Below are 26008 nucleotides of genomic sequence, written 5' to 3'. Positions count from 1 at the left end.
ATCACTCTACATCTTGTTTCTCACTTGCTCCATTTAGTCTTGTGTAGCCTTCTGGGCAGACTTTTATACAGCAGCTGATAGATCCCACATTATCGTCATGAAAACAGATAGCATCAACATTCTGGGAAGAGGGTGGTAATCAGTGTAATGTGCTTCCATTTCTGGACACCTTGCCCAAAAGTCCATTACTTTGTCTTGGTGACATCAAACCCCCAGTTTTAGAATATCAAAACAGTAATGTGACTCATATTTTGGATTAACTTCAAGAGTTAGCACAGCAGATGTCTTCTTTTCTGTCTGAATCTAACTACTTATGAAATTTTCAAAGTATTTCTTTTCCAGTATAGCAAGCAGAAAGTCTAACCAGGGTCAGAAAACAGTGGCTCAAGATACTAAGCAACTGACCCTCAAGTGCAATGGGAAGAAAGCAGTATCTTATGGGAAAAAATATTTTTATTTGCATTGTCTCATTCTAACCTGTAGATGCTCTCCCAAGAAAAATAACATTAGTGATACACTTTGTAAGTACCTTATGAAAGAAGACATTCTTTAGAAGTGCAAGATTACATTAGCTAAACATTGAATTATTTATTCCTTGCATTTTACAGAACTGTCAGCATTTTTACTTGGCTTTTCTTTCCCAGTGTTCCCAGTCCATACTGGGAGAGGAGTTACATTTATCTAATGTGCTTCTGCTCCTCACAGTGTCCCTTGGGACATCTGCCTCTGCGTGAGTCCAAGGTGGAAGAAGTAGACCGCTCCTGTGACTCTGATGAAGATTATGAAACTACTGGTGGAGGACTTCTCTCATCCCACTGTACACTGGTGATTCACCCACAGGACCAGAGTCCCACATATTTACTTATCCGCACCAAGCAGGAGAAGGTACAAAGAGCAGTCATTTTTTTGGAGAGCAAGAGTCTATTGGTAAATGGGCCATACAGGCTTAACCTGTTTGTAGAAAACAGGCCTGAATTGACCCCTCCTGTTCTCATCCTTATGCCTAGAACACCTGGCTGTACCATCTGACCGTTGCAGCTGGTAGCAGTAATGCCACAGTGGGCACATCTTATGAACAGCTCATTGGAAAACTATTGGATGCAGAGGGAGACCCTAGTAAGTAAGCACCACAAGATCTTCCATGGTAGCAAAGTATAAGGAAGAATAATTTCAATTCCCAGTTTAGTACAGTCAAAGGTGAGGGAAGGGGATTCTCGGTAGTACATCATATGGTCTCTTGTTCTCAGACAAGTCCACCACATTGTCACATCATTTATCAAAGCCTCTGAAATGTCTGTAACAGAATTCATCAAATAAAGAACTGGTGCTTTAAATTTTTTCCTGTCTTTGTTGGTCTTGATTTTCCTTTCCAGGAAATCTTGACCATACAAACATGTGCTCTTTTATTTAAATACATTCAAACACATTTGCCCTCCCATCTGTTTCTCTGTCTGCACATATAAACCTTTACACATATATCCATCCTTATCTTTGATACCTGCTCATGCATTTATGTTTATGCACCATGTTCTCAAATATGTATTAACGTTTGCATTCATACCTAAACTCTTTTGTTGCACCCTCACATATTCAAGCCCCCTACGTGAACCTTGCTTCCTGTTGAATACTTACACTAACAAAGACCCCCATTGCAGCCAGCTGCCCTGGCAGGGTTTGTGCCTCTGGTTTGAACACACACCTGAGCAGCTTCTCACCAGAACCCAGCTGACAGGAAGCTCTGATGTAGCAGGACTGAGGATACCAGTGCTTCTTTCTGCTGATGGCTGATGCTGCTGGTGACTCCTTATCCATGGTGGGCTTTGCTGAAATCAGTGAAGTACCACCAAAGATAGCGTGGCCTAGTGCAGTGCTGCTTGCTCTGGTGCTTTGCCATCTCAGGAAGGCTCCTTGTCAACATAGACACTATTCTCTCTCTCCTGTTTCTGACACTGCCTGTTTTCGCCCATCTGCTACCTCAGATTCTCCTCTGTGGAAGCATCCTATGTTGTGCTACAGTAAAGATGGGTTGCACACATCCCTCACTACTCTGCCATCAGAGGCTCTACAGACTGAAGCCCTGAAACTTTTTAAGGTATTTAAGGGGACATTGCATCGTTTTCAGTTATTTTGCTATGTTGATGGGGCAGTAACATTGTTTGGTCATGTTGTACAACAATTATTGTCACTGTGGGTTGCTTCAGACAGGCTTGCTGGTTCATTTAATTACAAGAGAACTGTTGGATTTTAAGTGACATTCATTCTTTGGAGATTTAACTTCTCTTGTGCAGAATCTGGGCTATGGGGTAATACTCCTCGCAGACTTTATGCTTCAAAGTTAGCTTTGTCCTTCTTTTCCTCTCCAATGGTTGGATTGAAGGAAACAGAAACAATTCATTGGCAAACTCAGTTGTCTCAGTAAGACCAGTGGTGAAGCTGCTGGAGATGCACTCTCCGAGTATAAGATCAAAAATGAGAGTGGACAGTGTGAACAAGGTAAAACACAGGCATGGAAGGCAGGAAGCATATTTTCCCCTCAATTCTTTTGCTGACTTGTAAGTTCCTTAGACTGGGGGAGGTTAAGTAAATTTTCTAGTTGCCATAACTAAGGAAGGAGGAATAGGAATTAAGTATTGACTCTCTTCCCTCCTCTCAAGGTTATTTATTAACTGTCTGTAAGTTAATAAATACATCTGGTGAACCTGGCCTGGAAAGTACCAGAGAAAAGTTGCTGTGTTTGTGACATTGACTAACTTCTGCTCTTTCACAGTCCTGTCAGCTGTTCATCAATGTTCCTGTGGAGGCATCCTCTATTGATTACCATGTGTCACTTGCCCAGACAGCACTGCAGGTGTGCTTGACACATACTGAGCTGCAGAATGAAATTTACTGTCAGCTTGTTAAACAGACCAGCTGCCGACAACCCCAGAACCACTCAGTCATTCAGGTCAGTTCCTCTTTATTTAGTGCCACTCTGCAAAAAATTTCCATTTAATTCCATGGTTTTAATTAGTAGGTATTGGACTGGTTCTCCTAAAATAGTGCTTATGCTAAAGGTGTGCTGGGGGAAAGAGAAGCTCAGCACTGATCTGCAAAGAACACTAAGGTTATAACTACTTGAAAAATAAATTTTAGTTTAAATGTTACTGTTTGCCACTTGCAAATAGTCTATTCAGACCATATTCAGAATCAAAGTTCATAGCTTATGTTGTCTTGCTATAACTGTCACATGGTATTCATTTTGTTTTGCATTTTAGATAACCAACCGCATACAAGTCATGAATATTACTATTAAACATTAAATCTGAATCTTGCACTGTAATTGTTAGGTAAATAAATCATAAGTCATAGCATGAATGTAAATATGCAATTACAATATTCCCAGCTCAAAAGAGATATTAAAATCAGGTTGAATAATAATGGATCTAATTTGAAATAAAATTTCCCAGTGCTTTTTTTATTATGATTTTCTGTTACATAGTATTAATTTAAGTCTTAATTGTTGACTCAGTTATAGTTACACTAAAATTTTCAGAAGTCAAATGTTCAGAAGTAGCCAATGATACAGAACTCCTCTCAGAGTCCAGACTGAAATACTGAAGAGCAGTCTGACCACTACTGCCTCTGACACATCTTGAACTGCACATCCACAAAGGGTCACTCCAAAAAGCACTAGTCACTGGCCATCATTTTGGCTGTAGCAGTCTGTGAAAGACAGCAGGTAAGAAGTACAGAACAAGAGTGATTTCACAGTTTTGCCTTCACAGTGCTGGCAGCTCCTGGCTTTGTGTGCTCCTCTGTTTCTGCCTCAACATCACTTCCTCTGGTACGTCAGGCAGCACTTGCAGCGCCATGCAGACCCCAGGTAAGGGCTGCAACAGCTTTTCCTTCTGCTCAGCTGACTGCCTCTGGCACCCACTGCACGTAAAGAGGGGAGCGATTCTGGAACACACACCTACAAATATATATTGAGAGGGAGATCAGGAGGTTCCCAGTAGGAAAAAGCTGTGCCCCTTCAACCATTCACATTAATGTGTCATTTAGGTGAAGCTAGATCACAAAACTGAGTGACTTATACTAGCAGAGGAACTTTTTGTAGATATAACTGGAGCTACGCTGGGAAGTTTTTGCTTATGCAGCTACTTTATTTTATTGACAGAAAGACAGACCAAAGTAATTACTTGGAATGAATTACTTAAATTTCAGGTGATTACATTCTGCTGTCAGGTTAGCAGGCAAAGTGACAGAACAAAAGTGAGGCATAAGACTTCTCAGGGAACTGTAAAAAGTTAGGGAAAACTAACAAACCTGAAACATGTGCTAGTACTGTTTTCTCTTACTTCTTTTGTGTGTAACTATGGTAACAGCAAGAAGTTGTTCTCCATTGTTCCTGCTGTGCTCTTTGTTTCCATGGTCATCTTCAGTGTATCTCACTGTGTCAGTAGCCAGGAGGTCAGAGCCAGAGATGTTTAGTTGTCTGTTGCAAAAATACACTGTTTTAAGACAAAAGTAAAAGAGTAAAAGTAAAAAAGTCCTTTCAAACAAATATTCATATTCTATTAATAAGCCTAAATCTGCCATTGAACTCAGGCTAAAAGTCTCCTGACACTGCTAAGGAAATGTGTACTCCTATCAAGTATTTAATTCTCTTAACTGTTGCCTCATATTTGCTATTTCTTCTCAAAAGCAAAAATACAGGTATTGGGCACTCCACAGTATTCAGGTTCTCCTTCCATTTGCTAAGACAACATGTTAGGGATCTTTTGTCTAGTAGTAGGAACCATCTCTTCAAACTTGTGCAGTATCAGCTTCCAGACAGGCCCGTTTGACCCACTAGTGGAGATGTTCTGCTGTTGGAGACTGTTGAATTTCATAAGGATTTGCTGGGCTGTGTGAAACTGATTTATTACATCAGCCTCAAGCTCTCCTATGCTGATGGTCTGCCCAAAAGCACCTTTGTGAACAAATACCCGTCAAGCAGAAACAAAGAGGAAATTTATTTATATGATCCAGCTATGAAGCAATTATTAGGGCTAGACAAAACCCAGAAATTACATGAAAAAGGGCTTATGTTCACCTGTACTTTAGCTTAGATTTGGACCAGTTGCTAAATGGGATTTAGCATGGCTCCTTCTCCCTAGCTCTAGGAATACTTACCTCTCTTTGGATGGAGTAGATGCAGCTGTTTGTTAAGTAGATATACTTTCCCTGTTTCGTACAGCAAGCAAGACACTAGAATGTTTACACTGCATAATGCGTATGGTCTAGATCTATTCTAGGTATTAAAAGATCTTAATTAGAAGAATTATAGATCTTAATTCTAAGTATTGTTTTTGTGAAAAGTGATTCAGCATGCATATCCAGTCTCTAAGAGAGGAGGAAAAGTGGGGCAGAGTTCTAAGTGAGAAGTCACAGGGCTCAGGAGCATCTGGAAACCAGACATAACAGCTTCTTGATGAAGCAAGATTATCTGTCTGAATATTGTCTGAGTTCATTACTGGGGAGGTGAGAAATATATTGCCACAGTGAAAAGCCAGAACTCTGGACTTCCATGTTGCTTGTAGGGACTTAACTGTAATCATGTCCTGAGCCCCTGAAGACATCTTGAGTGGAATTATTTTCCCCTGGAAAGTGATAGCACTACTACAAATCCATACAAATACTTCAATTTCAGAACTTACTGAGTATGTACATTCCTAACATTTTTGTGCAAGGTGCAGTTGACCGTTCCTGCTTGACTTTGGAGACACATCTTTTAGATGCTGTTCAATGGAGCACTCTCTTCAGTAGACAGTAAATTGATCCTCTTCGTAACTATCCCTATCCTGTATTGAACTGTCAACAAATCTGAAATTGCTTGGAATCTCGGTCAAGTCTCTTGGTTGGCAGATAGGACTAATGGAAACTTACAATTTGTACAACTGTGTAAATTAATAAACACAGCTTGTAATGCATTAGTCTCACAGGATTATACAACTCAACATTTACCAGGACTTGACACGATAGTAACTAAATTGCACTGGCATGACAGCAAGTTTGAGGGTGAATTGATCTTGACTTGACAGATACTATGCTGGCAGCAGGGTACAGAAGAGGGTATGTGTCCAGTCCACATAGAAGCAGGGAATACTCTTGTGTTTCCTAGAGATTCCATTGCCTGCCTTAGTTGTACAGATCCTTGGAGCTCAGGTTTGTGCCGTAGCTTTTCGCTTGAGCTCTGTCTGTTGAGATGAACAGTGGATCTGCATAGAGGCATACCTTTGCTGGAGCAAAAGCCTGAGGGAGGAATGCGTTGCCGTGGCATGGGAATTGAAGAGGACATGGCACTTGGAGCGTGTTTGTGGTTCTCTCCCCCTGTGTGCCTAGGAGTGAGACAGGCAAGTATGCCATCTACTGCCAGAGATCCGTGGAGCGCACGGTGCAGGCTGGAGAGAGGGAAGCCAAGCCCTCCCGCATGGAGATCGTGTCCATCCTGCTGAGAAATCCCTACCACCACTCACTCCCCTTCAGCATCCCAGTGCACTTCATGAATGGGACGTACCAGGTAAGCCACCACAGCTGCCTTTCTGCTGGGACTGGAGGGCTGCACCATAACCTGCCTCCTTCATGTGGGTGGGTGGCACCATGGTATTTGTATGCATAGCTCCAGTAGGCATACTGGGAGATAAACACTGCTTCTCCTCCTTGCTGCTCTAGCTGATTTCCCAAGAAAGTGAAAGGAATTCACCCCTCTACAGATCTTAGGAAGAAAAGGTAGCTGAGAAAAAGGGAGAGATGTTGGAAGTGTCTCAATATGGGAAAGAATGTGTTACGAAGGGAGACAATACACAGATGTTGTCACTGGAGCTGGCAGTTAATCCTGAGATGCTAATCCATATGACACCACCTTCATTAGTTGTGATACCCATCAGTAGTCACAATCCTTGTATCCTCAGTTAAGTCCTCTTTCATTGCAGGTTGTAGGTTTTGATGGTTCCTCAACTGTTGATGAATTCATCCAGAGACTGAACCAGGAAACAGGAATGAGGAAGCCATCCCATATGGGATTTTCTCTGTTCACAGATGATCCTTCTGGCAGGAATTTGGAACATTGTTTGCCTGGCAATATGAAGGTATTTATTTTTTCGCCTCTGTTACCTTTAGTATACATCTTTGGAGGACTGCCAAATGATCAATAAATCTTTCTTAATTAAGTAAGATCAAATAAGCTTGGCTATTGTCTATCTAGATTCATATTCTCAGATGAGATATTAATTCCTGCACTTGGGTCGCAACAATCCCATACAGCCCTATAGGCTGAGGGAATAGTGGATGGAAAGCTGCTGAGAGGAACAGGACCTGAGGGTCTTGGTCAGCAGCCATCTGAACATGATCTAGCAGTGTGGCCAGGTGGCCAAGAAGGCCAATGACATCCTGGCCTGTAGCAGTGAGGCCAGCAGGAGCAGGGAAGGGACTGTCCCCTGTACTCAGCCCTGGCTTTAGGGCCTTCACAATAAGAAAGACATTGAGGTGCTGGAGCAGGTCCAGAGAAGGGCAGCAAAGCTGATGAAGGTCTAGAGTCTGCTGAGGAGCAGCTGAAGGAGCTGAGGTTCTTTAGGTGGGAGAAAAGGAGGCTCAGGAGGATCTTATTGCTCTCTACAACTGCCTGAAAGGAGGCTGTAGCCAGGTGGGAGTGGGTTTCTTCTCCCAAGTGACAAATGACAGGACAAGAGGAAGCAGCCCAGAGTTGCACCAGGGGAGGTTTAGAATGCCTATTAGGCAAAATTACTTTGCTGAAAGAGTTTCTCAAGCATTGGAACAGGCTGCCCAGGGAAGTAGTGGAGTCACTGCCCCTGGAGGTATTTAAAAGATCTGTAGATGTGTCACTTGGGGACATGGTTTAGTGGTAGACTTGGTAGTGCTGGTTTGATGATTAGGCTTGCTGATCTTAAAGGTCTTTTTCAAACTAAATTACCCTATAATTAGCTAGCCTAATCTAATATAGTTCTTAATAGAAAGATCTATTTTAGTAGGTTATAAATTGGTCAATTTTTAAAAAGTCTAACTCAGATTTTAGTACATATTAAAGTTTAATTTGTCTTCACTACAAAATTGAAACATGACTGAGCTAGGCCAGCATGATCAGACATCATAACTGACATCAAATGTGACACTCCTAATTGAGACAGAATTGTTAGGCTGTGAATCTTTTGGCATGTCTGTATAAATTCCATCTGTTGGATTATGAGGTATCTCCTTGCTGTCTCCAGATAACTCAGGCTTTCATTGTTGATAAGCGTACAGAGGGGAGAAAGCGTGACTGAGTATGGCCTCACTGTAAGAGTGTTGTGCCCTAGATCAGGGGAAAAAGAAAGACAATAAAGTGTTAGCACCTGTGACTTTCATATGGAGATTTTTACCCATGCTGCAGCTGAATGACGGCCTTAACTGAGCAGGCTGGCTGCCATGAATGAGACCCATCAGATTTTGGTACAAATCTGTGAGAATAACTTGTAATACAGCATTAATGGAGGAATAGTTGTAGTGCAACTTTGAAGAGGTCCTGATAACTGTAGGGAACTTAAACAATCAATTTTACACAGTGTAAAATTTCACATTAAACAACAGAGGAAGAAGACACCAATAACTTGGAAGTAGATGGTTTGAAAGAAAACTACCACAGACGATGCCAAATTATATCATTTGTTTTCATGGCCTGATATAGATCAGGTAATCTGGAGCTTTGCTGGTAATTGGACCATCTGGAGAGATGAAATATCAGGGTAAACAAAGGAGCTTGAAACGATCAAAGGTGGCATCGCTTTGCCTTGGCAAGTAAATAATAACCAGTAAATCTCAGTAGCTTAAGAGAGGTTTAGAGATCTGATTATGTATTTCATGAGGCTTATTAAGTTCACATTCCTTTCATTGAGATGCCATCAAAAGAGAAGTAGGGGCCTTCATTAGACCACTTGAAAAAGAGCTAGAATAACCAAGAGGAGCTGAATGGAAGAAAAAAACAAACAGAAACCATGTTATTATGAAAAATGTCTGAGTTACAAAGTTGGACTCTATGACCAAACGTTCCCAAAATTTGGACATCCAAAGGTTTGGTGCAGCCATGCACATTCTGCTGCTGTTCAGAGGACATTAGTGCTTTAGTTTGGCTCAAGAGGGGACTGTGGAAGTGAACCTACCAATCATTCCTATTAACCATGCTTTGACTTACATTAAGGAGTAATCTGAGAGCATGAAATTGATTCTTTTTGCATGAAACATGAACTGGAAGATGTCATCCAACATAGTAGAGGACTTTCAGGTCACTCAGTTGGACTTCTAGGGTGGGCATGGAGACTTAGGAGCGGGAGTTCCTCTGGGCAGATCTGTTCCTCCTGAGCTTTGCTACTTGCTAATGTGGGCACAGCCACGAGAATTAATACCAGACCAGAATTCATGTGTGCCCCTGCAAGTTAGAGCTGGAGTTTTCAGTTGGAATGCTTTTGTTTTTACATACTGTGCAATAGAAAAAGGATGTGTTTTGTCACTTTGATCTGTGTTTATGCTGATCCAGTCTGTCTCTTTATCTTCTGTGTTTCACAATATTTTATTCACTTACTTTCCCCTCAAGCCTTGGCCATATATTTCACCTAAGTTTGTGTCTCCTCTCTCCTTGATATTTTTAAAAGATCTGTGATGTAATTTCCAAATGGGAACAAGCCTTAAAAGAATTGCATCCTGGGAAATATGAAGGTGGCACAAGAATTGTAAAGTTGACCTACAAAAACAGGTACTGTTCTCTGTTGGGTGGCCTTACTACTGCTGTTAATTAAACATATATCTGTGTAAATGTCCAGTAATTTATAGTATCATTGGTACCAACACTATTTTAGCTAAGATGCAGTTAAATCCTACAGGAGATGTGATGGGTTTTGTCTGTTGCATTTACAAAAGCAAATGGCCTAGGGGTAAAACCCAAACCACCTTGCAATAGCAGAATAGACTTTAAAATAGTTAACAACTACCTGTAGCACAAAAAGGCGTCCTTGCACAATTTCATTTGCCTAGATCCTAAAACACAGTTGAAGAATGTTTGTTAGGTGAGAGGAAGAGAGACCTAGAGGAAAAATCACGAGTGAAAAGAAGTATGCCACACCTTGCAATTAAGTGAACAATCACAAAGATGAAAAAGATACAAGAATGATGTTCTAAATCATATGAGCTGTAGAAGAGATATGTAGTAGCAATGTCCAAACTTTATAAATAAAGAAAAATAAGATGATGAAAGATGGTAGAGAAGGGAAGTAAAAGACAAAGATCTAAATGAAAAATTGGAACAAGTTAATCACTTATAATACAGGTAGGAATTCTGAATTACAGTAAATCAAGAGCTGTATGAGAACAAGGAATGAATTCTCTTTGCAGGTGAAACAAAGGCTGCCCCAAAACTGAACAGAGAGTTCAATATTGAACATATGAAGATTTTGTTGACTGTAACATTGGAGACAAATTTCTGTCAACTTTGTTAGTTGATATAATAGAGCTGAAAGCAGAAGTTATTGCTTTTGACCCAGAAGGTTGTATTTGTTTCAGGAGTGAAATTTTGCAGTATTATTTTGTTGAGCTGGAATGTGCATAGGCTAGACAGCAAGGATGTTTTGATATGGTCTTTCCAAGGCTGGACTGTTCTAACACCAAGGACTCTGATAAGACATTTGTAAGGTCAATATGGTCCTAAGAGTGTAGTTAATCTCAAAGAGACATAAAAATAAATTAACTGATCCACTGGAATGAATATCTCATGTAGTGGAATTTATAGCCATAGATGCAGCTTGAAATTAATATATGAATTGGTTGCTGTGGCCTCTAAGTATGAGGAGTGGTTCTGGGAAGCATTCCCCAAACTGGTGTCTTCAACCCCAACTAGTAATCTTGCTATACCACTTCAAAAAAATTCCAGGTGTCGATGGAATACAAAACAATAGGATGCTTTGATTTACCAGCATGTTTCCTTGAACAAAGTCTGCTAATTGGGTCTCCTATGTCCTGCTGAAGCGTACTGAGGCATTTTTTAATAAGCCTTCAGTGTAAGTGGTCAAGTCCAAGCTGGCAAGTCTACAAGGCTGCCTCGGAGAAGCTTATACATGTAGAGCAGAGGTAGTTCTCTTTTCTGTGATAAGCAGAGAAGGCCATAATTTAAATATTGCCTATCTGTGCTTGATTGGGATGAATGGACACTGACTTATCTGTGTTTAATAAAGGTTCGCTGTCTAGATGTGGCTGGCTTACTGAATTCAAATAGCTTCCTAAGCTAGAATGCATGTTTTGAGCCTCCTTGCTCAAGTCTTGTTCATAAGGGAAGCACCTCAGCTTCCAAATCTGTGCAGTACCCCCTCAGTGAAAAAAAAACACAAACCACTCTTTTATTTTGCCTCACCTTGATTTAAGTTCCCAGCTGTACTTTCTATTCACAGTATCTTTTTACCTTCACAACCCTCCCTGTTTTTCAGACTGTATTTCCGGAGCCAGGCCAAAGGTGAGACAGACCGTGAGCGGCTGCTGCTGGCCTTCCAAGTGAGCAATGAGATAGCCAATGGAAGGTTTCCTGTTAATAAGGAATTAGCTCTGGAAATGGTGGCTCTGATGGCTCAGGTGAGTATGGCAGAAATCCTCTCTTTTGCCCTCCTTCATCTGTACACTGTGTCTGACTAAGCAGCCACATCAAACATAAGTGTGATGTGTCAAGCAAACACACCATCAGATGTACCACGACAGACACATTATAGTAGTGTACCTGTAGCTGTAGGGAAATTTGCTTTAGCTGTGCCTCTCCTTTCCTTCTCAAGAAAAATATTGGAAAAAAACAGAGTGAGGCTGAACCATCACTGGACCTGCTCCAATTAGTACCTTAGTAGAGATATGGAAATAGTGCCACCACTAGAATTCCATTAATAGTAAAAAAATTCCCCTCTTACACTGCCAATACCCTCTCACTCAGGAGGAGCATCTTCTAAGATCCTCTATTAGGTCTCCAGGCTTGCATTTAGTATTTTACCACATAAAACCCACATTGTGGGTTGTGGGCATGATAAGCAGTATAACAGTTTTTTACTGACCTGAAACTGTGTTGTATTTGTTAAAACAGTGTAAACTGAGGTAAAGAAGTGGGGGATGTGGTCCAAACTATTTACAAATATGCTGTTCTTTTAATTGGCCAATTGAGAATAAATCCCCAAAGCCTGGTAGTTTATACAGATGTGTGTCCTCACAACACATACCTGGCCGAGATCGTGTTCCACTCTCTTGGATCAGTAGGTAATTCCTTGGGCAGTCATGTCCTCAGTGGTTGCTCTTTTGTATGCAGTTGCCCTGGTTAATGCTGTAGACAACATTCCCCAGCTGTGTCTTTTTGCATGCCTAATAAACACAGTAGTTATCAGTATGGGGATTCATGGAATGCTCTTCTTGCATTAAGAACCTCATAGTTCTGTTGCACTATAAACTATAATGTTGTCTTAGGTGGAATATGGGGATTTGGATCGACCCGGATCTTCAAGTCCTGGGGGACCATCACAATTGAAAATGCAGCATCTTCTCCACCAGGTTTTAGATAAATTCTACCCCAAACACTACAAGCAAAACATTACTCCTGAACAACTCAGGTAAGCTGTTGGTTCTTCAATATTTTGTAGTGAAATCAGTTTTACTTGCCAAATTGCCTTTACATTTAAGTTTCAAGGAGCCCTGTCAAGATTATTGATGTAGAAATGCAAACAAAGAAAAGTGTCAGGAAAAGGCTCCCTTAAAAGAAACAGCAATATAAAAAGAGACAAATCACCAACTAGTTTTGCCGTAGACAAGAAGTTTAGGCCTTTCACTTGCAAATTAGGCATCTCAGTTTCAAAAAACTAACCCAAGCCTGAGATGAATTCTGAGTTTTACGTTTTACACTTCCCCCAAGTGTCAATTGAATCCAGGTGCCTAACATTTTCAATGAGCCATAAAGCCAGCTTATATGGGTTGCTTTAGGCCATGCAATAATTCTGGTAGGACATATTTTGGCAGGGTTTTTTGATGTTCTGACTTAGAAATTCTCATACACGATGCAGAGAGCTCAAATACAAAATTCAGATGTTGCCACAGATCTCAGATCTGTCTGATTTAGAGAATGGTCTTCCTACAGATCCTAAGCTATTTAGGGATGCAGTGGTGCCAGTAACACAGTTACCTCCTTTTGGAAGCAAATTCCATCTGCATGTAGCAAGGGAGCTGCCAAACCATCCCTAGTGAGCCAAATCAAGAGTGAGTTAATACATATTGCCACTCCTTATAAAGCATACTACAGGCAAGGTATGAGGAAAGTGAGCCAGTATGTGGAAGTAGAGAAAAGCTAAAATAAATTCAGGTTGTAGAACTGATAGTGCTAACAGCCCCATCTCTAAGTGCTCTGTAGAATAACCTTTTTGGAGTGAAGAGGTACATTTATTAACTGTTCCAAGTCTACATATCTTTCCTTGGAAGACATTAGTAAGTAATACTGTCTTGTGTCGTGGATTCCTAAAGGCAGCTGACCGACAGGCTGGCGACAAAGTGGATGGTGCTGCAGGGGTGCTCTCCCCCAGAATGCATTCGAATTTATTTGACGGTGGCCCGGAAATGGCCTCTCTTTGGAACCAAAATATTTGCTGCTAAGGTAACTGGAGCACATGTTTTTCTGTTTCCAAGAGTGAATTATCTGAGAAGAAACATACCTGCAGCCGCTGGGAACACAGGTTGAAAATGCTTTTATTTCAGAAAGGGAAAAAATTGAACAATTCAGTTCTGAACAAGCACCCCTGGTACCATATAGGTTGAAAAAGAAGTCAAGTATATTCTAAGCACTAGGGGTTGCTAGTGTTTAGTAAATAAATACTGAAGGTTCCCTGGCTGTGCCAATTGATCACGGTGCAGAGTACTTACTACCTATCCTTACAAGCCTTGCCAAAGCTGTCTGAGGCAGCTGGATGTCCAGTTTTCCTGGACATCAAGGCTCCAATGGTAGTTTAAAAAATAACATTTACATACCACAGTGGGGGAGGAAGGGAAGGCTCACCCCTGAGTCACACCTGGCAGCTAGTGCCAGCTGTGAGGAGAATTGCTACTTTAGTCCTGTTCTCTGCTTGACACAGAACTGGATGCTTTCCTTGGCACACGGGAGAGGCAAGTACTCCTAATGTCCTGTTGCAGAAACAGAAATGAAAGTACACATTGGGTCAGGTGCCAGCCCACAGGCATCAGTGGGACAGCAGAGAACAGCTTCCCCCAGCAGCTTGTACCATCCCTCACCCCATTCCAGGCTAGAGCTCTCTGCCTGTTGCTCATGCCTGAACTAATTTGTTAGCACATATGTCTGAGAAATCAGACAGGTTTGGGCATTAACCGTCTTTCCCATCCCAGCAGAAATTTCTGCTGCTGAAAGCTTGAGGGAGATCTTCTTCATGGTTACATGTCTCTTGTTTTGAAGTCAAAGCTGCTCTGGTTACAGAAGAAAAGTCTAATGATGAAAGGGACCTCTTGAATAAATATACAAGAAAATAAATAGTAATAAATATACAATATATTTTTCGAAAGACAGTTATTTCCACTGTCAGGACTAAAAGAGGTTACTGGTATTTGAGGTTACTGACAGAATATGTAATTCAGTATACTGAAGAATCAGAATATAGAATAGGTGGACCCACAGGTGAAATAATGTTGGTATGATGATTAATGCATGTTATAACTTTTCAGCAATTAAACAGCAAAGCCTATGGCATTAGCCATGTAATAGCAGATTGCCCAGGAAATATTTTCTGTTGTTAATCAAAACAAGTCGTCTTCAACAGACAATTGATGCACATTTGCTGTAAGATTTTGTAAGAAACAAAATGGCATTGATGTGATGGTACTTGGTATAGAAACCAGCAGGTTTCACTGCCTTCCTGACAGATAGGAGCAGTATAAACACGTGTGCTGAGCAGAGTTGCCATGCTGTTGCTCTGTCCTAGCATTTCCTTCATTTTTAACCACACTGATGGCATCTAATTAATTTCAAAGGCTTTGTTATCCTTGTGTCTCTTGTGCCACTACTCCAAAAAGTGTATGTAAATCTGAGAATGTTATTCCAAATTTTGGGGAAAGCTGTCTTAAAAATCAAACCAGGTCACACCAGTAAGCCTTTAGTATAAGCCTTTAGGATTTTTTCTCATCTTCACTTTATCCTTAAATCTCAACATTTATATCAGAAATATCATTCTGTGGTGTTCAAGAAATACCTGAATTCATAATTTTATTTCTCTCTAGCCTATTTTGCCTTCCTCCCTGGAAGACAGTCCAGTCTGGATAGCTGTGAACGAAGATGGTATCAGCATACTGGATTATAACACAATGGTATGTTGAGGAACACTCTTTCAGAGGAATACCTTACCTAGCACAGAAAGACATTCCCATGAGTCCAGTGAAAGTCACTAACAGTTTGTCTTTAACTTCAAATGTGAATTATTATTAGAAGTTAGTTTGTAAAAGTCAGAGATGAGGGAAGGCAGTGTTATGTTTGAACACTCCACAGACAAAGGAAAATTACAGCTGCAGTGTAAGGTAGGGCAGCAAACATGTTCATACATCTTGCAAAATCTCAGTGGTGTGTGCTTACTACCACCATCTGGAATATAACAAAATCTGTACTATGAAGTAGTGAGGCCTTGAGCACACCAGGAGAAAACCAGAAATGCAATTCTCACTTGAGCTTTCTCTGCCAGCTCTTACCTTTAGAGCCATCTACTGCCCTTCACTGCTGGAGATCTGGTGTTCTCACAGGAAGTAGCAATATAAACTAATATAATAGTTTAAGGTAGACATTTGGAGTTTTTTACAGAACTATGACTTTTTCAAACTCTCTGTCTGCAGCATTTGAAAGTCTCTTATTCATACTCCTCTGTGCTGACCTTTGGAGGCTGTCGAGATGACTTCATGATTGTAGTCAGTAAAATGAAAGAAAGAAGTTCTGGAAAAGATAGCACTGAAAAACTCCTCTTCACAATGGCAATTCCAAAGGTAATTACAAATGAAAAGTGAGTTTCTTTCCAGCTGGCAGCATCAGGGCTGGGTGTTTTGTACAAGCCCTGGGGACTGGTACTTGTGGTTGCTGCACTAGCTATATATATTCAACAGATCCTTTGTAAGCTGGAACCTTTCAACAAGAGACTTATTCTACCTAACTCTTAAAGACAGGGCTTCATTTTAAAACTGAACAATTCCATGGGAGAAAGCCATTTACAAAAGCCATGCAGTCAATAGATGCTAAAAATCAAAGGGCATTCTTACCTGTAATTGACCTACAGTTAATAATTTTCTCTTTTCCCCAGATTGTTGAAGCAACACTTCTGATTGCCAGCTACATTAACTATCGTTCAGCTCCTTCCCTGCTGTGTTCCACACAGCCCTCACCAAGCCAAGCACCTGCCAAGAAGCCCTGGGACACTGAAAATCTGTGCTTTTTTCCTTCCGTGCCCCGAAGCACAAAGGGGCCCACCCTGCTCTAAGGGCTTGTTCCACATGAGCTGATTTTGTTGGTTATATACCACAGATTAATGCAGGCTCTGATTCCTTTTCCATGATAATAGACAAAGTTCCTTAGAGGTAGAGGCAGTGTACTTTCTCTTAAAAACAAAAAGTTGATTTGGGGGACTGTGTGGGAGTTTGCTTTCTGTGACACATTCCATCCAAAACACCATTCCTCAGGTCATTTGCCTGCACAGTGCTCCAGTCATTACAGCTGCACTCATTCTTCCATCTCCTACTCTACTGCCTTGCTTTACATGTGCATATATTTTCTTTGATCCCTCCCATTTTCAGATTTCAAACAACATAAACTTTTGTGTTATTGCTCAGACATGAAAGAAAGACATTGCTAAGAAAGAAGAGGAATTAAACTCACAAGAATAATTCTGATGCAAGTCAAGGGTGATTTCAGACCTGAAATAGTGAGTACAGAATTAGAGTTCAGCAGTACTTAAGAGTATTTTCAACCTTAAATAAAGGTGGAAGCCTAGGGTCTTTTCATGTTGAGTACTGGGAGCACCTGGGACCTGGACAGTGTCAGAGAATGCCCTGGCACTACAGGAGCGGTGCCTTTTGGAAACTGACACTGTTCTATGAACATCAGATTGCTGCTGCAGGGCAGGGCTCCGTGTCTCACATGCTCCACTCTCAGACAAGCACTTTCTAACATTTCTGATAACCACTGTTGTAGATGTGTCTGGAACTGCACATTATCTCAGAAAAAAAGAAGACAAGGCAAGCAAATTTTGTACTTTTTCTGTCTTTCGGCAACTGGGACCGATCTTCCCAGACAAGCTCTGCCATTCTGACTTGACAGAAGCTGCTTCTTTTAAACTCCTGCTTCTTTCATGTACCATAAGCAAGGAGGAGGTAGTCAGCAATTGTGTACTCATGTTCTTCTGACTTTCCTAAAGAATGTTAGTAGGTTCGATTTTCTTTTTTATCTGTTTCAAAGTGACTTCATTATGAGAAAATTATTGAATTTTAAACAAATAAAGGAAAAATATCAATTCTTCATAAAAAATCTAAATCTACTTAGTTTAAGTTCAGCTATTTTGAGAAGCATTCTAAAAAAGCTAAGGAAGAATAACTGCACTTTGAAAAGTACCACATTCAACTTCATAATAATTATGCATTCATGGGCAGCTTTCCCAAATTAAAACAGTATTAATCCAACCACTGGACCAAAGTCAGTAATAGCAAACCAGTTATTTGCAAATAAACAAACCAACCATACCAGTGTTTTTACTCCTTAGTTCCTGCCACCCAACCTTGACACATCCAACTGATGCACATGGGGGAGCCGATAGATCAAGGATTTTTTTCATGCTTATGATGGGTGCAAGGCCACAGACTAAAAGAGAAGAGCAGGAGGCAGACAAAAATTGTTCTAAGCAATTAGAACAATTGTTCTAATATAAAACAAAAAAAACCCCAAACAACTAAACAAAACAAACCCAACCCCAAACCATCCTCTGGTGAGTTATAGAAACAGTATGGCAGACCTAAGACAGGAAAAGATTCTATGAACTGTGACCTGATTTGCACATACTGTAATGTACCCCCTTGTTATGAATTTAAAGACCATCCCTTGAAGGTACAGAGAAGGGTAGAAGTTTTCTGAGCCAAAAATAACTTTAAGAAGATATTTAGTAATTTTTGTTTTCCCTTAGATACTTTCCAGTCTCTCTATGTCCCCACAGTAGCTTGTATTTCCCCTCTCTCTCACCATTATCTTAGTACAGCTGTGTCAGATAGAATACACAGTGTTACTCCTCCTCACTCTGTCACCTGTGCCTGACAATTTCTCCTGTATCTGAAGGTCAGTTTGACAATTTGCTTCTGGTATCCCACCAGTAACAAAGCTGCTTCAGAATAGGCTGGAGCTGTCATCAGTGCTGGGGACGCTCAAGGCATAGAAGTCCCCAGGCTCTATTTCCTTGTGTCCTCAGAGACTTGAGGAGACTTGTACCAGGGCAAACAGGAAGCAGAGATGTTAAATAAACAGCATCTCTCCTGAAACTCATTATTTTTTGCCACAATTGCACTTTAAATTGAGAAGTATGATACACAAAACTTTCTTTCTTCCTTATTTCTTAAAAATATTCACCAATACTTGAGTGTTTCAGGGACACCCCACTCTGATGGATGCACACACCCCTCCTATTTATAGCTTACCTGTCTTCAAACACCCCACCCTGTGTAGATACCTACTTTGTATGATTCTTTGGTAGAGAAAATAATTTTTTATTTTAATCAATGCTTTTGGCAATGACTGTTAATGCTGCATAGAATGAGATGACAAAAGCCTTTGTGTTCCTAACTGCTGTGTGTAAGTAAAAGGCTGTCTGGAAGATACTGTGAGATTTCTGTTTGGTCTTAATAAAATGCAGCTCGTGAATTAATAACCATGAATTAAATGTGTATTATTCTCCGAATGAAATAAACTATTTTAAAAGCTAAAATATTCTTGATGTAAACAAAAATGAACATAGATTGTGTTTGGTATCCAGTCACAAACCATAGCAGGTATAAACCTGCCCTAGACTGATTCCTTGTTTCTCTCTGCTGATTTTCTCTTAGCTTTAGTGGACAACTACACCATGGGCACAGGATGCTTACTCCTTCAAAAGATTGCAGAAGCTATCTTTCAGACTTTTTGCTGTGACACAGCTTCTTGGTAATTTCTTCAGTGCACATTCTGAGGACTTCATGGGACTTTTACAGCACAGTCAGCACTCCCAGCACAGCCTTGAGCCCGTGATCTGTCCACTCTGTTGAGCCATCTTTTCTCTTCTGACACAAAAGGCAGTGGCACATCCCCAAGCTGCTGCCTTTCACTTGGACAATGAGAATACTTCTGTGACATGAGCTAACTAACCTCTGTCTTTCAAACTTTGTAGGACTGTGGAAAAAACCCCACAAATCCCCCTATCTCTACCTTCTTGCATGATGGTATGGTGCCAAGTGTTCATTTACAGATTATGTGGACAAGCATGGTACAGTATTGTATGCAAATAAGCATGAATCCAGGCTCCTGCCAACTTGTGGGTTTAGCTTTGGACACTTCAGTCACCTCATTAATATTACTAAGGAGTTGTGGAATATAGAGAGAAAAATACCAGGTAAGTGTTACAGTAACTTTTAGCTTGTCAACAAAGAAGAATTCCCCAACCTTGAGTTACTGCAAAGATTAATAAAACTTTATTCAAGTTGTCATTACCATCATTTTCAACAACACATGTGCCTCATATTCTGAGAGTAACCCATGTGGCCCTTTAAATGCCACATCTCTTCCATGTCCCATGTCAACAGGCCCTGCCCCATTCAGCAATGGGTTCACATTTCCCTGTGCTCCTTTTGACAGTTAAGCACTTACTGAAACCATTCTTGTTGCCTTTGACATCCTTCAACTGATTCATTGCCAGCTGGGCTTTAGCTTTTCTAACTGCATCTTAAACAGTGTTGCTATATTCCTCCCACATCACCTGTCCCTAATTCCACCCTCTGTACACTTCCCTTTTGTGTTCAGGCATTGCCAGGAACAGCTTGCTCATCCATGCAGGCTTCCTGGTATTTCTGCTTCACTTCCTGCTCACTGGGATGGACTGTTCTTGATCTCAGAAGAAATGATCCTTGACTATCAATTGGCTTTCTCAGATCCCTCTTCCCTCTAGGGACCCCACCACATGGGACTCCTTCAAGCAGATCCCTGAAGAGGTCAGTCTTCAGATCTCTTTTATGTTTATTCCATTAAACATAACTGAATGCAACAGTTTAATTTTCTGGTTTTGTCCTTCTGAAATTCTCCTGTCTTCAGGAAGTTACTATCTGATCCCACACATGAGCTTTGGTATTTAGAGTGTGATTTTCAAACAAAGGGTTAACTAAAAACCAAAACATGCATACTTATGGCAGTCCAGCCAAGGTTATTTTCTAATTTTAGCATAATTTTCAGATGCATGAAACAGTAAAAAATTGATGCATTTTCTTGTCTCCCTTTGCCCTATTTCCCCATAATTCTTTTCTGGAGAGGCAAGAAAAAGCTTCTTCTGTCTGAGCCTAAAAAGTTCTGCTAATGGGGCAGTTTTTCTTGCTTTTCCATGTGTCCCTCTGAGTCCTGCTGAAAGTTTGCTGTCTTTTTTTCAGCTATTTTATTTCACTTGATTGTGGAGCTGTCTTCCTCTGCTCCAGGATCTCTTGACAACTTTTGTACACTTCTATCAAGCAGTCCAGTCGTGGCTTGGAGCTCTAGAAGTCAAACAACAGAGAATCAGGCTCTGAACTGAAACGCCAATTAATTTTACCCAAACAGCAAACAGTGGTCAAAGTACAATGATTTTTCAGCAATTCTAACCTGGACCAGCTGAAAACCAGCAAGGAAGTTAAAGTTTCACGGTCCCACAGTCCCTATGATCCTATAACTTTTGAGCTCCCACAACAGCATTACTGTGTAAAGTCCATCAAATGCCTCCTTGCAAGAGTTGCTTGAGAGAACAAAAGGTCAAATCAGTGCAGTGAGGCTCCTGGGCTGAGTGACATGGGAAACTGTATTTTTGGAGGCTGCCATAACTTAGAGAAACCCAGTGAAGGAGACACAATAAAGGTACTAATCATTGCTCCTTCAAAACTAACATACCAACTTGCATGTTAAAATAATTACAGACAGGCACTGCATTTCAAAATGCAAGAGTTCCCTACCTCCTATGCTGCTGGAGTCAACTCTACCAGTGCTAAGGTATTTCCATGAAAACAAAACTGGTCAGAGTTGAATGGTAAAAAAAAAAAAAAAAAAAAAAAAGAAAGAGAAACAATACAGCAATACAGATGCCAGGCAGACCTGGAAAGCAACATATCTAACTAATATCAGGTACTTGAATACAGCTATCTGGAATTTAGTAGTTGTTGATTTCCAGCAAATCTACTTTCCCCTTGTTTATATGTGAAATATCTAATTTATATTACTGTTACTAAATATCTAATTTATATTACTGTTACTAAAGATCTTTACAATCGTGGGACTGAGTTAGCAGAAAGTGTAAATGGAATAGACTATTTATACTCCTAAGTATTCAGACTGACTGTATCCAGTCACAAACTGTTGGCAGATTACAAAACAGTCACCAGCAGCAGGTGAATTAAGGACAGAGAGGGCTCTACAGCTCAGCAGTCTAAGAAGTGAGGTACCTCTGTGCTGCTTACCACCCCTCATGGATAAGGGCACTGTTGTGTTAGGCATGAACACACACAAAGCAAATCCATTCCAAAAATGGGATTATGAACAGTCAGAACACGTTAGCGAGAGAAGAGAGAGGGGAGATGAGGTAATGGCAACACAAACAAGTTATGATACATTAAACAAATTGGTCACTGCTTGTACCATGATCTTTGTCAGCAGGGCAGGCAGAGGAAGTCATTCCAATGCCAAGGAGGATTTATGAGAACTTTTGGTACACAGAGCTAAGGGAAAAATCAACTGCAGCACATTGCCAGAGTTAGGGTGGTAACTGAGCACAGGACTGCACAGAAAGCTCTGCAAGTCCTCAGCACCCTGTGGGAGCCAAAGACTTTTAGTTCATGCAAACTCCTGGCTGGGTTCAGACTGACACAACTCCCTGCTGTTTGAATGGAGGGCACATGAAAAAGCCCATCCCCATTAAGTAGTTCTGTGAGACTTTAAGTGCCACCCACCCTGACAGCCCAGCCAGAGAAAGGCAACTGTCACGGAAAAAAAATATGCTTAGACAACTGATGCACACACAGAGACCACCATCTGGATCCCTCCACCATTCAAACTCACCTGAAAGAGTGGCACAACCTCAGATACTCCCTGAGGATCCTCAGGGTCCTGGAGGAGGATACACAGGTAGTAGATAACTTTTTGCTACAAGACAAACAGACAAAAGTCACTGGAGTATAAAAATGCTATCAAACTGCCTGGAGTTAGCACAGGAATAGGATCTGTTTCAACTCGCTGGGCTGAAGGCAAATCCTGCCAGGTCACAGTCAAGTCTACAAATTTTTATCAATAGCTTTCACTCAATAAAGAAATCATTTTGCCTATTTTTTTCTATTAAGTTTTTAACCTGAAAAGAAGACACCCTAGCTGGAAGGGTAAGGTCTGCTTTTCTACAGGAGCTTTGTAGAAAACCCCAGCAACAAGAAAAACGATTGTTTGTGTTGTCATAGCTTCTCATCTCCATCCTGATTACATATGGAGCTGGACATAAGGATTTGTAAGAACAGCATAACAGAAAGAACTAAACCCACTAGCTCAATGCCAGTGGCATTATCCAAGGGATGGATCTGGCTTTTTGAGGTTATTTGTTTCGTTTGAGTTCTCCTTTAAAGGTGAGAGATGACAGAATAAGGAGAAAAATCTGAAATAAAGCTCCTGATGCCAGTAAATCTATGGATGGTGCTGTGTTAAATTGCTCTGGTAAATCATGCTCATGAAAATACACTGGCTGTGAGTGTGCCCAGACACAAGAAGACAGACTTTGTATGATTACCATATGGATGGCTTCATTGATAACCACGTCCTTCACCTGCCCCATCTCAATGAAGGTGGTGCTCTCCTTCCCTGAGGCATAGGCTGAAGTCACCTGGATGCCGAGTGAGCCGATGACCAGCAGGGACTCCTGGTCAATCTTCACAAAGTGCAGGTAGATGATCAGGCCGATCAGCGTGATGAAGATGGCAGCGGAGAGCACCAAGCTGTTCTGTAACACAAGCCAAGAAAAGGCAGAGCTCTGGTACTACAATTACTTTAACACAGCTTTAGAGAAAGTCAAATTGCACAGTAAATTGTATATTAAAGCTACAGGTGCAAAGCATTTTTACTTAGGCAGAGTAATTTTATTCACCTGACTGGCTGATATATATGTAGCGAAGTTTAAATCAGTCTTTGCAGTATGCACTAAAAGAATTGGGAGCTGAAACTAAAAACCGCAAGAAAATTCTATTTCCTTCCAAGTTCAATGCAGAAATCTCAATCCAAACAAGCCACTTGTGTCAATGAGAGTGCATTATGCCAAATTCTAAAGATGATGTCACTGACAAAAAAGTGTTGTGAAATATTTACAGGAATCAAGGGTGGATTTTCACAGTGGAGGAACCCTCCTTCAGGATAAACACTGACCAGGTGGTTTTCTTACTATGAACTGCCAGTCTAAAGTTGTTCAAACCTCAGCCTCTTTTTGCCTTAAATACCAATGCAAAGAAAATCAGCTTTATCCTGTATTTTTTCTAAGGATCAATGTCTTTTGCATGCTGCAGTCCTGGGACTGCTGTTACATTTTAACATATAACTGATGACACTATAGTCCCCAGTAAGTCATCTGAAGACCTGGTAATAAATTCTAAAGGTCCAAAACCTACCATCTGTTTCTGGTACATGTTTTAGAGAACTCCAGGCCACTTACCCATTAATGAGAGTTATAACAGACACTTCCTAAAGAACTGCACAGCCCCACCATTCAAGCTGAGCCTGTACCACCACGTGAGCTAAAGAAGCCATGGCTTCAGGAAGTATACAGGACTTCTCCAAAAGTTGGCTATCACAGGGGAAAATAACAGTCTTGAAGTACAAATAGTGAAATCCACAAAGAGAGAGACTTTCAGACCTGATTTCCTGGCAAAAGGAAGAACTGCAGTCACTTGCATGTAGGCTGCAGGAGTGTGTGTAAAGGCAAGCAGGAAGGCAGTGGGTGGTAACCCACTGTATGCTTTCATGAAAAATGAAACTCAGACATGAGCCATCTATTCCAGTCTGACTCCTGACAACTGACTTATAATGCAATCTCTATCTTCATTTCTTAGGAGATTACTGAAAAAAACTGATGTGCAACTGTCAAAGCATGGGTCACAGTGACCAGCTTGTTTGGTTAAGCTACTGAATTCAGTCTGAACATAACTGATCAGGGTCCAGTTTTTGATAAATCCAAAAGCATTAGTTTAAATATCAGCAAATTTTTAAATCTGTACTGCAAACATCTTTCTGCCTCAGCTGTGAAAACTGATGACATTCATGGTGCAGTGCTGAGTCGCTCAGAAAAAATCCTTTTGGGGATTAAAAATCATTCATCTTCTTCAATTCCTCCTTAATTTCAGATTCTCACAACTCATCTCTCCAAGCGAGCACGTTTTATTTGGACTCACAAGTATGTGCCAGGCATCACTCAGCACGCAGACAATAAATCACCCTATCTGTCTAAGAGGCTACAAACCACCAGAGGCACCCGAGAAGACCCCGGGGCGAGCAGGCGGCAGCCCGCGGCCCTGAGGCCGGCACAGCTCTCCCTTTGCCAGCACACCCCATCGGCTCCGGGGCGCGGGGGATGCCCGCAGCGCCGCCGAGCGCCTTCCCACGGGCCGCGGCCGCCCTCGCTGCCCCGGGCGCCGCTAGCCAAGGCTGCCCAGCCCGCGGGACCCCACAGCGGACACGGGCTGAGAGCCGGGCCGGGCCCGAGCCGCGGCGGGGCCGGTACCTCGCAGAGCGCGAAGAGCCCGTAGGCCGCCAGCCAGACGGCGGAGGTGGCGGCGCTGAGCGAGCGCAGCTGCAGGCGGGGGCCGCGCACCGCCAGCTCCCGGCAGGACGCGCTGTGCTGGCGGCGCCGCAGCGCGATCGGCACCCCGGAGGCCGAGAGAAAGCGCCGCTCCTCCGCCATGCCGGGCAGGCGGGGCCCGCGCCGGCCGGCCTCCCGCGGGAGGAGCCTGAGCCCACGGCCGGCCCTCGGCTCCGCTCGCCCGCTCCGAGCCGCACGGTGGTGCTGCCCGTGGGCTGTCCCGCTTGTTGTACCTCGCCCGGCGTCCGTCCTTAATCCCGATGACATCAGCGCTTTCTGCGGTTTGCACATGTTGACAATTCATTGCTCGCTCCCTCTGTTTATGGAGTATGAGTTTTAAAGGGCACACGGGTTAGTGGCGCTGCACGTGTCTCTTGCCGTGATGAAGAGACGGAGGATTTAATGGAATCACAGACTGTTAACGGGTTGGAATGAACCTTTAAGAGAATCTAGTTCTATACCACCCGCCTTGGAAAGGGACACCTCACACTGGACCAAGTTGCTCAAGGCCTTATCCAGCCTTGCTTTGAACACTGCCAGGGTTGGGCATTCACAACCTCCTTGGGCAACCTGGTCCAGTGTCTCAGCACACACAAAGGAAAAAATTTCTAATATCTAACCTAAATTTCCCCTTTTTCCATTACTCCTTGCCCTATCACTACAATTCCTGATGAAAAGTCTCTGGCTTCCCAGAAGGCCCCCTTTAGAAACTGGAAAGTTTCTATGAGCTCTCCATGCAACCTCCTCTCCTCAAGAAGGTTGTCTTTCCCCCCTTTGTCCTTACCATCTGCAACTCCATAAATGTATTTTCTCATCTGTACCACACTTAGCTACAAAGTCTTTGGATTTTTTTCCCCAAGGTTTAAAGCAGAGTTTTCTGGTCCTTTGCC

The 26008-nt window shown here is 41.8% G+C and overlaps 2 protein-coding genes across 3 annotated transcripts in view; one reads left to right on the top strand and one right to left on the bottom strand.

Moving 5' to 3' along the window:
* PLEKHH1 (pleckstrin homology, MyTH4 and FERM domain containing H1) overlaps positions 1-19678 on the top strand; it is a 51209-nt gene extending 31531 nt beyond the window's left edge. The window contains exons 16-30 of one of the 2 annotated variants that reach the window (XR_009114575.1): positions 706-885; positions 1008-1116; positions 1980-2092; positions 2768-2944; positions 3765-3862; positions 6364-6541; positions 6954-7109; positions 9663-9763; positions 11484-11625; positions 12493-12635; positions 13537-13666; positions 15295-15381; positions 15898-16044; positions 16356-17468; positions 19135-19678. Coding sequence is in view for 1 of the 2 variants with exons in the window: in XM_058025973.1 (XP_057881956.1) it covers positions 706-885; positions 1008-1116; positions 1980-2092; positions 2768-2944; positions 3765-3862; positions 6364-6541; positions 6954-7109; positions 9663-9763; positions 11484-11625; positions 12493-12635; positions 13537-13666; positions 15295-15381; positions 15898-16044; positions 16356-16532 (1938 nt within the window). In the remaining variant the exon portion in view is untranslated. Of the gene's footprint in view, positions 1-705; positions 886-1007; positions 1117-1979; positions 2093-2767; positions 2945-3764; positions 3863-6363; positions 6542-6953; positions 7110-9662; positions 9764-11483; positions 11626-12492; positions 12636-13536; positions 13667-15294; positions 15382-15897; positions 16045-16355; positions 17945-19134 lie in introns of those variants that run through there. The other variant, XM_058025973.1, reaches the window with a different exon arrangement.
* Positions 19679-19741: 63 nt separating this feature from the next.
* PIGH (phosphatidylinositol glycan anchor biosynthesis class H) lies at positions 19742-25220 on the bottom strand. The gene is made up of 4 exons (XM_058025975.1): positions 25041-25220; positions 23064-23273; positions 22352-22435; positions 19742-20802 (listed from the first exon to the last, which is right to left on the bottom strand). Exons 1-4 carry the CDS (start codon positions 25218-25220, stop codon positions 20701-20703), a joined length of 576 nt encoding a protein of 191 aa, XP_057881958.1. The 3' UTR covers positions 19742-20700.
* Positions 25221-26008: the final 788 nt, after the last annotated feature.

Source organism: Melospiza georgiana, chromosome 6 (assembly GCF_028018845.1).
Source record: "Melospiza georgiana isolate bMelGeo1 chromosome 6, bMelGeo1.pri, whole genome shotgun sequence".
Classification (NCBI taxonomy): domain Eukaryota; kingdom Metazoa; phylum Chordata; class Aves; order Passeriformes; family Passerellidae; genus Melospiza; species Melospiza georgiana.
The sequence above is the reverse complement of the archived record's forward strand: the minus strand, read 5'-3'. Positions and strand labels throughout refer to the sequence as shown.

Coding starts and splice junctions, on each gene's coding strand:
- PIGH (XM_058025975.1), bottom strand. CDS start 25,220: ATGGCGGAGGAGCGGCGCTTTCTCTCGGCCTCCGGGGTGCCGATCGCG. Junction 23,274..25,040: donor GGCTCTTCGCGCTCTGCGAG/GTACCGGCCCCG, acceptor CTTGTGTTACAG/AACAGCTTGGTGCTCTCCGC. Junction 22,436..23,063: donor TCAATGAAGCCATCCATATG/GTAATCATACAA, acceptor TTTGTCTTGTAG/CAAAAAGTTATCTACTACCT.